The sequence below is a fragment of the Heptranchias perlo genome, chromosome 5 (genome assembly GCF_035084215.1).
Source record: "Heptranchias perlo isolate sHepPer1 chromosome 5, sHepPer1.hap1, whole genome shotgun sequence".
In the NCBI taxonomy this organism is placed as follows: domain Eukaryota; kingdom Metazoa; phylum Chordata; class Chondrichthyes; order Hexanchiformes; family Hexanchidae; genus Heptranchias; species Heptranchias perlo.
Genome location: NC_090329.1, coordinates 60978187 through 60992569, shown reverse-complemented (window position 1 = coordinate 60992569; position 14383 = coordinate 60978187). Strand labels below are relative to the sequence as shown.

At 43.2% G+C, this 14383-nt stretch overlaps 1 protein-coding gene across 3 annotated transcripts in view; it reads right to left on the bottom strand.

The window, feature by feature from the left end:
* LOC137321795 (proto-oncogene tyrosine-protein kinase LCK-like) overlaps positions 1–14383 on the bottom strand; it is a 91237-nt gene that overhangs the window by 13832 nt on the left and 63022 nt on the right. For all 3 annotated transcript variants that reach the window (XM_067984467.1, XM_067984468.1, XM_067984469.1), the window contains exon 10: positions 10069–10145. In XM_067984467.1, the coding sequence (XP_067840568.1) occupies positions 10069–10145 (77 nt within the window). The remainder of the gene's footprint in view (positions 1–10068; positions 10146–14383) is intronic.

Here is a 14383-nt window from a genome sequence, read left to right as displayed (position 1 = left end):
GCCTTGGAGGGAGTGCAGCGTAGGTTTACTAGAATGATACCAGGACTTCAAGGGTTAAGTTATGAGGAGAGATTACACAAATTGGGGTTGTAATCTCCAGAGTTTCGAAGGTTAAGGGGTGATATGATCGAAGTTTATAAGATATTAAGGGGAACAGATAGGGTGGATAGAGAGAAACTATTTCCGCTGGTTAGGGATTTTAGGTGTAGGGGACACAGTCTAAAAATTAGAGCCAGACTTTTCAGGAGCGAGATTAGAAAACATTTCTACACACAAAGGGTTGCAGAAGTTTGGAACTCTCTTCCGCAAACGGCAATTGATACTAGCTCAATTGCTAAATTTAAATCTGAGATAGATAGCTTTTTGGCAATCAAAGGTATTAAGGGATATGGGCCAAAGGCAGGTGTATGGAGTTAGATCGCAGATCAGCCATGATCTTATCAAATGGCGGAGCAGGCACGAGGGGCTGAATGGCCTACTCCTGTTCCTATGTTCCTACTTCCTTAGTTAGCCATGGTTGGTTCATCCTTTTTGTGGAGTCCTTCCTCCTCATAGGGATATATTTTTGTTGCGAGTCATAAAATGTCTTTTTAAATGTTTGCCACTGCTTATCATACCATCTAATCTGTTTACCCAGTTCACTCTAGCCAATTCCGCCCTCATTCCTTTATAACTGCCCTTATTTAAGTTTAATACAATAGTTTCAGACCCAAGATCCTCGCTCTCAAACTGGTTGTGAAATTCTATCATGTTATGATCACTGCTTCCCAAGGGATACTTTACTTTGATATCATTAATTAATCCTGTTTCGTTATCCAGTACCAGATCCAAAATGGCCTGTTCTCTGGTTGGTTCCCTGACGTATTGGTCTAAGAAACAGTCCCTAATACACTCCATGAACTCCTCCTCAGGGTTACTTTTGCCAATTTGATTTGTCCAATCTATGTGAAAGTTAAAATCGCCCATGATTATTGCATTACCTTTTTTACAAGCCCCCTTATTTCCTGATTTATATTTTGCCCTACGGTATAGCTACTGTTAGGGGGCCTATAAACTACTCCCACCAATGATTTCTTTCCCTTGCTATTTCTTACCTCCACCCAAATTGATTCAACATCTTGATCTTCTGAGCCAAGATCATTTCTTACTATAATACCAATTTCATCCTTTATTAACAGAGCTACCCCACCACCTTTACCTTTTCTCCTATCCTTCTGAAATGTTAAATAACCCTGAATATTTAGCTCCCAACCTTGGTCACCTTGCAACCACGTCTCTGTAATGGCCACGAGATCATACCCATTAGTTTCTATTTGTGCCGTCAATTCATCTATCTTATTACGAATGCTGCGCGCATTCAAATAAAAAACCTTTAATTTTGTCTTTTTACCATTCTTTCCTACCCCAGCCCCATTTGCTAGTGCACTCTTATGTTTGTACGCTCTGTCCCTTCCTGACACACTCTGTTTAACATTACCCCCATCACTTTCCTGTACTACTTCCTTGTCTTTTCTCTTTATCAATCTAAACTTCGCCCCACCTGAGCCCCCCCCTCCCTCTATTTAGTTTAAAGCCTTCTCTACCGCTCTATTTATTCGGTTTGCCAGAACACTGGTCCCAGCATGGTTCAGGTGAAGCCCGTCCCAACGGAACAGCTCCCTCTTTCCCCAGTACTGGTGCCAGTGCCCCATGAATCGAAACCCACTTCTCCCACACCAATCTTTGAGCCACACATTCATCTCTCTGATCTGATCGGTTGATTCCGGGTATGGAAGGATTGTCTTATGAGGAAGGATTGAACAGGTTGGGTCTGTACTCATTGGAGTTTAGAAGAATGAGAGGAGATCTTATTGAAACATACAAGATTCTGAGGGGACTCGATAGGGTAGATGCTGAGAGGATGTTACCCCTCATGGGGAATCTAAAACTAGGGGGCATAGTCTCAGAATAGAGGGTTGTCCATTTAAGACGGAAATGAGGAGGAATTTCTTCTCCCAGAGGATCGTGAATCTTTGGAATTCTTTACCCCAAAAAGCTGTGGAGGCTGAGTTATTGAATACATTCAAGGCTGAGTTGGACAACTTTTTGATCAGCAAGGGAGTCAAAGGATATGCGGGAAAGTGGAGTTGAGGTAAAAATCAGATCAGCCATGATCTCATTAAATGGCGGAGCCGAATGGCCTACTCCTATCTCTTATGGTCTTATAGTCTCCCACTGTGCCTCAGTATTCCTGCACAGTGATGCAACCATTTCCTATGATGAACCTTGATTTGTTGTTCCATGGAATTACACCAAAGGTTACTGGTCCTAAATGCAGTGTTCCACCAGCTCTTGTAATTAACCATTAATAATAATCTCAATCCGTCATGTACAACACTTTCAAAGGCAAGTTTCTTTTCCTCCTGAACGAAATGTATTCGTAATATGGCCTTGGGCCACATGCAGTCTATTTCCATTTTACCCATGGTGCCCATTAGATCTGTTGCTCAGTGTAACACTGGGACTTCATTCATAGCCCACTCAGTTGTAGGATAGGTCTTAGAGCTGGGATTCAACACCATTCCTCTCCTTCTCCAATTTCCAGTGACAGAAAGCATGCAAATGCTATTGGGGTGCATAGTTATCCCAGCACCTCCAGACAAGTGAAATAGTTTTAATGGAACTAACGGTCCCATCGTGTTTTTTTTTAAAAATAATTTCTTCCTGTGGGGAAGTGCCTCGCCTCCACCCAGCAACCAGCCAGGACATCACATTTGAAAAGCCGCTGAGCCAAAGAAGGATATATTACGGAGGTGACAAAAAAACTTGATCAAAGAGATGGATTTTATGGACGGTCTTAAAAGAAGAGGTGGAGAGGCAAATGGAGTTACGGAGAAAATTCCAGAGATTGGGCCCTAAGGATCTGAAGGAAAGGCTGCTAGTGGTTGGTTGGTGAGGTGAAGGGAGGGGGGATACACAAGAGGCTAGAGTTGGAGGAACGGAGCGTATGGGGAGAAGACTCCAGCAGGTTACAGAGATATGGAGGGGTGAGGTTATAAAGGGATGCCAGCCAGGAGAACGTTGGAGTCATCCAGTCTGGAGTGACAAAGGCATGGATGAGGGTTTCAGTGGAAAATGGGCTGAGGTAGGGGCGGAGGTGAGCATTGTTACGGAGTTGAAAGTAAGCAGTCTTGCGATGGAGAGGATATGGGATTGGAAGTTCAGCCTGGGGGTTGAATAGGACACCTAAGTTGCAAACAGTCTGGTTCAGCCTGAGCTAAGTTTTGTCAATCATGTCAGGCAAAAGTCACTTTACACTGGCATATACAGCTTTTTGTCTTGGAGAGGGGTTTTTAATACCACCAAAAATAGATCAACTGGTCATTCATTTCATTGCTGTTTGAGACATCCTGAAAATTGGCCGTTGTAATACCTATATAAAAGAGAAATGACTGCTTTTCAAATAAATTCATTGTGAAGGTCTTTGAGAAACTTTCTGAAAGACATGATGAGGTGGTACAGTATATAAATTAAAATCTTTTGTTGCCGCTCAAGCTTCATTCTTGCCTTTTATAAGAGCTCGCTGGAGTAGTTACTGCCTTTCAACTTCTTCCTATAGGTTTGCTGTGAATATGCTCTTGTTTCCTCAAAAGGAAAATTATTCCTTACTTAAATCCAAGATTTGCAATAGCTTATGTTGGATCGTTAAAAACTCATCCTGAGTCCAAGAGGTTTTTCTGTTGCCACAGTAACCAATTTGGTGAACACAATGGAGTTCCACATTTTGGACTGTCAGCACTGAAGATTCTACCACTCTACAAAACATCTACAAATTACTCCCAAATCATGAACAGACAGTTGCCTGCAGTATTTTATTTCTTCACCTCAGGTCATTTTTTTTTTAAAATGTGCTTATCACAGCGGAAAGTGGAAGCAATGAATTTATTTCCTCTGCTGATCCCACAGCTGATAAGAGGTGGTAGTAAAGCAGAAACAGCGTTCTCTGACTGGCCACACGTCTTCCTAAATCTGCAGTGTTATCTTGCCGACAGCATACATCTAATTTTAGCAACACTGCAAACTATAGATAGATTAACCCCTCTTTGGATTAATAGGGCAATTTTAGTACTAGATTGAAATTAAACAACATGCACTTTGTAGTGGATTCAAGGAGAATTGTAGAAATGTTTTTTCATTAATATTTCACACAATGTTACCCTGTTTAATCAGTCTTTCGCCACGATTGTGGGCGTCAGTGTCTCACTCCCATCCTCCACCATCTGAGACTACCGACAGCTGTAATAGTTCATTGACGTGAACTGACTCTCGCCCCCACCTTCCACCCCCAGGAACTGAAATCAACTCTAACATGTCACATATGTGAATTATCTTAAATATGTTGGGCTAATGGAAAAAGTCATGCTTAAATTGCAGAGAATTCTGACGACAGGGATGGTTAAAAATACAACTTTGAAAGTCTTATCGCCAACTTACACCTGTGAAGCAGGAAATCAGCAACAGCCAAGAAGTAAATGATGCTGGGAGACTTGTTCCTCTCCCCCCACAACAAAACAAAAATAACACTAGCCCATAAGAGTACAAGAACTGTTGTTAGGGACATAAAGAGACTATGTGGCCCAACAAGCCTGTCCATTTTGTTAGATCAACCTCACCTTATCCATCTTCTGACTATATCCCACAATCCAGTTTCCCTCATTTAATGCTGCTTTTATGTTGGGTTTAGTGGGATGTTAGGTCTGGCAACATAACCTAAATCCCTATTCCCTTTCCCCATAGCCACCTCGCACTGTTTGTACACCTTTACTGAGTAACCAACTATAACCCCCCAGGTCTCTTTCTCCATCTGTTCTCTTTAATGGATATCACTGCATGATGTAAACATGCCTGGAGTTTCCCCACACTAAATGCATGACACTGCATTTGGCCACATTAAAAGGACGTGGTCCCATTCCCCTAACTTGTCTAAATCAGCCTGTAATGCTTTACATTTGAAGGACGGTTCCATTTATGCCGATATCTAAATTATTAATGAATCTCGACAAAAGGTCATCAACCTGAAACATTAACCCTACCTTCCTCTCTCCACAGATGCTGCCTGACCTGCTAAGTGTTTCCAGAATTTTCTGCTTTCATTTCAGATTTCCAGCAACTGCAGTATTTTGCTTTCTGATTTAATTTTAATGTTTTGTAAGCACAAGTTCATGGACGGCTCCACTCATGAGACAAGTTCATCTGTGGCCATAAATAACTAAAACCAATTCCTGTCCTTGTGTATGGCTATGGTTCATTCTGGGTCCATAGACAATGGAAAGAAACATCGGGTAGGGTATATAATTGACGGCTGATCTGCAACACTAAGTTTACTCCCTGTCAGTGAAAGTTACAATTTACCCCCATGAAACTCATCACAGATAGGAAGTTAGTTTTTCTGCCCGTGCACTCCCAACATGGAGCCTCACCCATCATGAATGCACATTGGGAGATCACATATGGGCAGCCCATGCTTTTACAGCCATAGTTGTGCATTGGAAATGAACAAGCAGATGGACTCTAAAATGAAATCACTAGTGGCTCCCTGGTCTGAAATCTACGACACAAAGATATGAAATGAGCTTAAATGCATTTGCTTCCCAGAATAAACGCCATGTGGTTTTGACATTTATTTATAATTAAACTCAGCTGCTTATCACAAACTGTATTTTGTACACACTTAAGACAAAGACCCTCCTACTAAGAACATTAGCTCAAGTACAGATTCATTTGCTCTGTATTATCTGCTTAATAGGAAAAGCACAGAGCACCCCAGCCAATGGGCAGCCTGTTAACAGAGCAGCTAACACCTGCTCTTGCACAGATTTGGTACTCTCTGGATTATTCTCTTAATAGAAACAATTGGATAAAAGAAGCAATTTGCTTGCTAAGTGGATGTCCCCTTTATTAAGCCTCCACTATTTTTGGAGATGGGAAATGGGCTTATGTGTCAGAACAACAGCATTGTCAATCATTTGGACACTGGTCTCACAAAACTTGTCCTACTATTTCTCTATCATCCCAGAGCTAGGAATCATCATTAAACCATTTATAATTAATAGTATCTTGTTAATCCCAGTGATACCAGGTACAAAACAAAATAATTTTAAAAGTGCTAAAACATTTAAACCTTTAAGCACCATCCGATTCTGGATCTGTTGTTTCATTGATCAAATGCATCCATGACAGGAGCTTTTAAGCTGCCCTCCTTGAACAAGCTAATAGTTGCAAACTCCTAGCATTGTGGGTGCCGCAAAACTGTAAAGTCAAGTCAGCAGACCCGTGCACCCGAAGCACAGTGGTGCTGTCTCTTGCAGTGTGGAAATTTCAGGCTGTGGAAGAGGCCATGCTATGGGTCAGCCAAAACTTCAAAAGTTTAAAATTAAGCAAATAGTCACTTACGCTGAATTTTAGATCTTCTGGATGTACTCCACCCCTGAGGCTGAGCACATCATATAAAATGGACCCATGACTAATCCTGTTATCTGGTCTGCTCAAGTAGGATTCTTAAAGGAAGGTTACGGTTGCTGAATTTTCTTGAGTTAAGGATAGTTTATAAATATTTTTTTAAAACATTGTGTCTTCCTCTTTGGGAGTCCAGGCCTCAACCCTGGCCTGTGCCCCCACCACCACCTCCCCAGGTGGGCCCCAATTCTGCCAGGGGTCAGAGAAGCATGCTTGGTCAGACCAAGAAAATCTCCAATGCTATGCGGTGTCCTGACTGAGGGCCGAGGTGTGGGAATTCTGATCTTCCAGCATTCCTATCTCTGGCCCTGTCCCTGTCCCCCTGATGTCGATGGCCTTATAGAGTCAACCAGAGGCTGTCCCCCTACAAGACCATCACAGAATACCCAACTTAAGGCCAGGGCCTGAACACATCTGGGTCCCAGCCAAGTTTACAGCACGTCCACCTGAATGGCCATGAATTTATGCAGCCCAAGTGTATGTTTTTTTAACATTTGACTTTTGATCAGTGCCCTGCGTTCCCTTCAGTGGAATTCAGGATAAACTTCTTTACCCAAAGAGTAGTAAGAAAGTGGAACTCACTACCACATGGAATGGTTGAGGCGAATAGCATAGATGCATTTAAAGGGAAGCTAAATAAGCACATGAGGGAGAAAGGAATAGAAAGTAACGATGATAGAGTCAGATGAAGTAATGTGGGAGGAAGTTCATATGAAACATAAACACTGATATAGACCAGTTTTTTTTTAATTATTCGTTTATGGAACGTGGGCGTCGCTGGCGAGGCCAGCATTTATTGCCCATCCCTAATTGCCCTTGAGAAGGTGGTGGTGAGCCGCCTTCTTGAACCGCTGCAGTCCATGTGGTGAAGGTTCTCCCACAGTGCTGTTAGGAAGGGTGTTCCAAGATATTGACCCAGCGACGATATATTTCCAAGTCAGGATGGTGTGTGACTTGGAGGGGAACGTGCAGGTGGTGTTGTTCCCATGTATCTGCTGCTCTTGTCCTTCTAGGTGGTAGAGGTCGCGGGTTTGGGAGGTGCTGTCAAAGAAGCCTTGGTGAGTTGCTGCAGTGTATCCTGTGGATGGTACACACTGCAGCCACGGTGCGCCAGTGGTGAAGGGAGTGAATGTTTAGGGTGGTGGATGGGGTGCCAATCAAGCGGGCTGCTTTGTCCTGGATGGTGTCGAGCTTCTTGAGTGTTGTTGGAGCTGCACTCATCCAGGCAAGTGGAGAGTACTCCATCACACTCCTGACTTGTGCCTTGTAGATGGTGAAAAGGCTTTGGGGAGTCAGGAGGTGAGTCACTCGCCGCAGAATACCCAGCCTCTGACCTGCTCTTGTAACCACAGTATTTATATGGCTGGTCCAGTTAAGTTTCTGGTCAATGGTGAGATGTTGATGGTGGGGTATTCGGTGATGGTAATGCCGTTGAATGTCAAGGGGAGGTGGTTAGACTCTCTCTTGTTGGAGATGGTCATTGCCTGGCACTTGTCTGGCGTGAATGTTACTTGCCACTTATCAGCCCAAGCCTGGATGTTGTCCAGGTCTTTCTGCACGCGGACTCGGACTGCTTCATTATTTGAGGGATTGCGAATGGAACTGAACACTGTGCAATCATCAGCAAACATCCCCATTTCTGACCTTATGATGGAGGGAAGGTCATTGATGAAGCAGCTGAAGATGGTTGGGCCTAGGACACTGCCCTGAGGAACTCCTGCAGCAATGTCCTGGGGCTGAGATGATTGGCCTCCAACAGCCACTACCATATTCCTTTGTGCTAGGTATGACTCCAGCCACTGGAGAATTTTCCCCGATTCCCATTGACTTCAATTTTACTCTGGCTCCTTGGTGCTACAATCGGTCAAATGCTGCCTTGATGTCAAGGGCAGTCACTCTCACCTCACCTCTGGAATTCAGCTCTTTTGTCCATGTTTGGACCAAGGCTGTAATGAGGTCTGGAGCCGAGTGGTCCTGGCGGAACCCAAACTGAGCATCGGTGAGCAGGTTATTGGTGAGTAAGTGAAGCTTGATAGCACTGTCGATGACACCTTCCATCACTCTGCTGATGATTGAGAGTAGACTGATGGGGCGGTAATTGGCCGGATTGGATTTGTCCTGCTTTTTGTGGACAGGACAAATCTGGGCAATTTTTCACATTGTCGGGTAGATGCCAGTGTTGTAACTGTACTGGAACAGTTTGGCTAGAGGCGCGGCTAGTTCTGGAGCACAAGTCTTCAGCACTACAGCTGGGATGTTGTCAGGGCCCATAGCCTTTGCTTGATGTCACGTGGAGTGAATTGAATTGGCTGAAGACTGGCTTCTGTGATGGTGGGGATATCGGGAGGAGGCCGAGATGGATCACCAACTCGGCACTTCTGGCTGAAGATGGTTGCAAACACTTCAGCCTTGTCTTTTGCACTCACGTGCTGGACTCCGCTATCATTGAGGATGGGGATGTTTGCAGAGCCTCCTCCTCCCGTTAGTTAGAATCATAGAATCATAGAAGTTACAACATGGAAACAGGCCCTTCGGCCCAACATGTCCATGTCGCCCAGTTTATACCACTAAGCTAGTCCCAATTGCCTGCACTTGGCCCATATCCCTCTATACCCATCTTACCCATGTAACTGTCCAAATGCTTTTTAAAAGACAAAATTGTTTAATTGTCCACCACCATTCACAACTGGATGTGGCAGGACTGCAGAGCTTTGATCTGATCCGTTGGTTGTGGAGTCGCTTAGCTCTGTCTATAGCATGTTGCTTCTGCTCTTTAGCATGCATGTAGTCCTGAGTTGTAGCTTCACCAGGTTGGCACCTCATTTTTAGGTACGCCTGGTGCTGCTCCTGGCATGCTCTTCTACACTCCTCATTGAACCAGGGTTGATCCCCTGGCTTGTTGGTAATGGTAGAGTTGGGCCAAATGGCCTGTTTCTGTGCTGTACATTCTATGCAAGAGACTAAGTTTGCTAAAGTGCACAGTATTATCACATTCAAACCGATTTGAAGGAAATGTACACAGTTTATTTCGGGTTTCCACCAAAGTTACGGTGACTGAACAGCAGAACCCTCATGGAGATTCCCGGCAATTATATACTCCGTATAGGAATCCAAAGAAAACGCACGATCATCAGGAATTTCCTCTGGGATCCTCCCAATCAGCCGCCTTAATTTCGACGGAAGATCAGCAGAAACCCTGTTTACATGGTTTATCCGGGATCTTTATCAATCTTCCGCCAAAATTGTAGCAGTCGATCGGGAGAATACCTGAGGAAAATCCCGGTGAAGGTATTATTGCCACTGACATCCTTTCCTGTATCGTGACGTTGTTACGAGGAGTACTTTCATCACAGCTGTTGTAAAGTCTTCTCTTCCTATTACACTGTCTGCTTAATAACTATGGACAGCAGCAATCACTGGAACCCCAGTATCACACTGAAAATAGTCTGCTTGGGTCAGCTACAGTTTGAGCAAGCCATTTACCTACAGCGCCAGACACAGTGATTGGGGGGGGGGGGGGGGAGGGGAAGTAGAAATAGAAGTGAAGATATAAAATAATCCCAGCAGACTAACCTGTGCAGACATGTCAATTAGTTTTGCTAGCTGTAGATTACTTCCTTCATCAGTCTTTAAAAAGTCCAGCAAACTACCTGCAGGAGAATAAGACACATGGTCAAATCACATTAAAGCCAATATCATTGATAAGGAAGGAAGAGAACCCTGCAGCATCAATAACACATTCATCTTATTTTAGTCATATAGAAAGTGTGGAGTGCACTGTTAGCAAGTAATCAAAAAGTGCAGCGAAAATTGTAGAACCCAAATTCTTTGTGAAATTAATGGGGTAAAAATTGAACCTCAATGCACCCATTTTATGCCCGTAAAATGGGTGCAACATAGGCCAATTTCGGGGACCAACATCCTGCACCCAAAAGGTCACCTGAAAGATGTCCGACCCAATACTGGGTCAGGACATTTTTCATGCATTATGTGTCCGGCACCGATTTCATGCCCGAAAATGGGTCTACAGGAATTTCCGCTCTATTATCTACGGTTACATATAAAATGATGGAGAAACTATTCATAGGAATATAGGAACAGGAGTAGGCCATTCAGCCCCTCAAGCCCGCTCCGCCATTTGATAAGATCATGGCTGATCTGTGATCTAACTCCATATACCTGCCTTTGGCCCATATCCCTTAATACCTTTGGTTGACAAAAAGCTATCTATCTCAGATTTTAATTTAGCAATTGAGCTAGTATCAATTGCCATTTGCGGAAGAGAGTTCCAAACTTCTACCACCCTTTGTGTGTAGAAATGTTTTCTAATCTCACTCCTGAAAGGTCTGGCTCTAATTTTTAGACTGTGCCCCCTATTCAATTGCATTTTAAAATGAAATAGATGTTCACCTGTGAATTAATTAAGCATGCTAGTCAAAACTAGTTTTTACAGCTAAGTAAAATTTTAATTTATGCAGATATATCCTTGCGGGGAGGTTTGCTAGTGCTGTTGGGAGGGTTTAAACTAGCTTGGCAGGGGGATGGAAACCTGAGTGTGGATTCAGATGGGATAAAGTCGGAACTGGAAATGGAAGGCAGAAAATTAGTGAGTGAGTCTGGAAGTCAGAGGGAACGCAGGTTAGAAAATAAACAACAGAAGACTTTGGCAGTCCTTAAATGTATTTACCTCAATGCAAGGAGTATAGGAAATAAGGTGGATGAGCTGAGGGCACAGATAGACACGTGGCAGTACGATATCTTAACTACCACAGAAACATGGCTTAAAGTGGGGCAGGACTGGCAGCTCAACGTCCCTGGTTACAGGGTTTTCAGACGCAATAGAGAGGGGGATAAAAATGGAAGGGGGGTTGGCAATATTGGTCAAGGAAACAATTGCAGTCGTGATATTTTAGAAGGAGCATCAAATGAGGCCATATGGGTTGAGCTAAAGAACAAAAAAGGCGCATTCACACTGCTGGGAGTGTACTATAGACCCCCATGCAGTCAGAGAGAGATAGAAGAGCAAATAGATAGGCAAATTTCTGAGAAGTGCAAAAACAATAGGGCAGTAATAGTAGGGGATTTCAACTACCCTAATATTAACTGGGTTACAAACAATGTGAATGGTATAGAGGGAACAGAATTCTTAAATTGCAAACAGGAGAATATTTTTAGCCAATATATAGCAAGCCCAATGAGAGGGGGGCAGTTCTGGATTTAGTTCTAGGAAATGAAGAGGGGTACGTGGAAGAAGTAGCAGTGGGAGAGCATTTTGGTGGTAGTGATCATAATACAGTTAGTTTTAGCATAGTTATGGAAAAGGACAAAGACAGAGCAGGAGTTAAAGTTTTCAATTGGGGAAAGGCCAATTTTTCTAAACTGAGAAATGATTTTGCAGAAGTAAACTGGAAACAGCTACTTGAAGGTAAATCAGTGTCAGAGCAGTGGGAGACATTCAAGTGGAAGATTCAAGGGGTTCAGCGTAAACATGTTCCCACAAAGAAAAAGGGAGGGGCTGCCAAATCTAAAGCCCCCTGGATGTCAAGAAGCATTCAGGGAAAGATAAGGCAGAAAAAGAAAGCCTTGGATAGACACCAGGAACTCAATACTATGGAAAGCTTAGAGGAGTATGCAAAGTGCAGGGGTGAAGTTAAAAAGAAAATTAGGAAAGCAAAGAGAGGGCATGAAAAAATATTAGCAGGTAAAATCAAAGAAAACCCAAAGATGTTCTGTAAATACATTAAGAGCAAGAGGATAACTAAGGAAAGTCTAAGGCCTATTAGAGACCTAAAAGGTAAACTATGTGTGGAGGCGGAAGATGTGGGTATGGTTCTTAATGAATACTTTACGTCTGTCTTCACAAAGGAGAGGGATGATGCAGAGATTGAAATTAAGGAGGAGGTCTGTGAAATATTGGATGAGATAAACATAGTGAGAGAGAAGGAATTAAGGGGATTACGTTCTTTGAAAGTGGATAAATCACCAGGGCCGAATGAAATGTATCCTAGGCTGTTAAAAGAAGCCAGGGAGGAAATAGTGGAGGCTTTAACAATCATTTTCCAAACTTCACTGGATACAGGCCTAGTGCCGGAAGAATGGAGGACTGCTAACGTCGTACCGTTGTTTAAAAAAGGAGCAAAGGATAGACCGAATAATTAAAGGCCAGTCAGCCTAACCTCGGTGGTGGGTAAATTATTGAAATCAATTCTGAGGGACAGGATAAACTGTCACTTAGAAAGGCACAGACTAATCAAAGACAAAGACAGTCAGAAGGGATTTGTTAAGGGGAGGTCGTGTCTGACTAACTTGATTAAATTTTTTGAGGAGGTGACAAGGACGATTGATGAGGGTAGCGCAATTGATGTAGTCTACATGGATTTTAGAAAGGCTTTTGACAAGGTCCCACATTGAAGATTGGTCAAAAAAGTAAAAGGCCCATGGAATCCAAGGGAATGTGGCAAATTGGATCCAAAATTGGCTCAGTGGCAGGAAGCAAAGGGTAATGGTCGACAGGTGTTTTTGAGACTGGAAAGTTGCTTCCAGTGGGGTGCTAGGTCCTTTGCTTTTAGTGGTATACATTAACAATTTGGACTTAAACATAGGGGGCATGATTAAGAAATTTGCGGATGATACAAAGCTAGGCCATGTGGTTGATAATGAGGAAAGCTGTAGACTGCAGGAAGAGATCAATGGACTGGTCAGGTGGGCAGAAAAGTGGCAAATGGAGTTCAATCCAGAGAAGTGTGAGGTCATGCATTTGGGGAGAGCAAACAAGGCAAGGGAATACACAATAAATGGGAGGATACTGAGTGGTGTAGAGGAAGTGAGGGACCTTGGAGTGCATGTCCACAGATCCCTGAAGGTAGCAGGACAGGTAGATAAGGTGGTCAAGAAGGCATATGGAACACTTTCCTTTATTAGCCGAGCCATAGAATATAAGAGCAGGGATGTTATGCTGGAACTGTATAAAACACTAGTTAGGCCACAGCTTGAGTACTGCACACAGTTCTGGTCACCACATTACAGGAAGGATGTAATTGCACTAGAGAGGGTACAGAGGAGATTTACGAGGATGTTGCCAGGACTGGAGAATTTTAGCTATGATGACAGATTGGATAGGCTGGGGTTGTTTTCCTTGGAACAGAGGAGGCTGAGGGGTGATTTGATTGAGGTGTACAAAATTATGAGGGGCCTAGATAGAGTGGATAGGAAGGACCTATTTCCCTTAGTGGAGGGGTCAATAATCAGGGGGCATAGATTTAAAGTGATTGGTAGAAGGATTAGAGTGGAAATGAGGAAAATCTTTTTCACCTAGAGGATGGTGGGGGTCTGGAACTCACTGCCTGGTAGAGGCAGAAACCCTCTACTGATTTAAAAAATACCTGGCTGTGCACCTGAACAGCCATGACCTGCAGGGCTACGGACCAAATGCAGGAAAGTGGGATTAGGCTGGATGGCTCGTTTCTCAGCTGGCACGGACACGATGGGCCGAATGGCCTCCTTCTGTGCCGTAAATTTTCTATGATTCTACTGCAGTAGATTCCACTTAATAGACTGCTGGATGCCTTGATCTCCTTTTAAACATTGCAGAGATTAAATAAATTATTTCAGTAGTGAGGAGTTAAAGACTTGTAGTAGCATGACTGGACTTAAAATCGGACAAGATATAAAGGAAAAATTGCAGCATGAAATTGTTTTGTGGGCATTTATATATGTTGAATGATACTGGTACCTATTTACAGCAATTGGAGCCTTGCTTTTATTAATTTTTTTACAAGACTTTGAAAGTTATTTTTTTTTGATTACACCCATGATTGGCATATAATTTTTTTTTAAATCGCTTCGAAAACCCTTTTTGATACAGTAGGTGTTTGGCAGGCAGGCACAA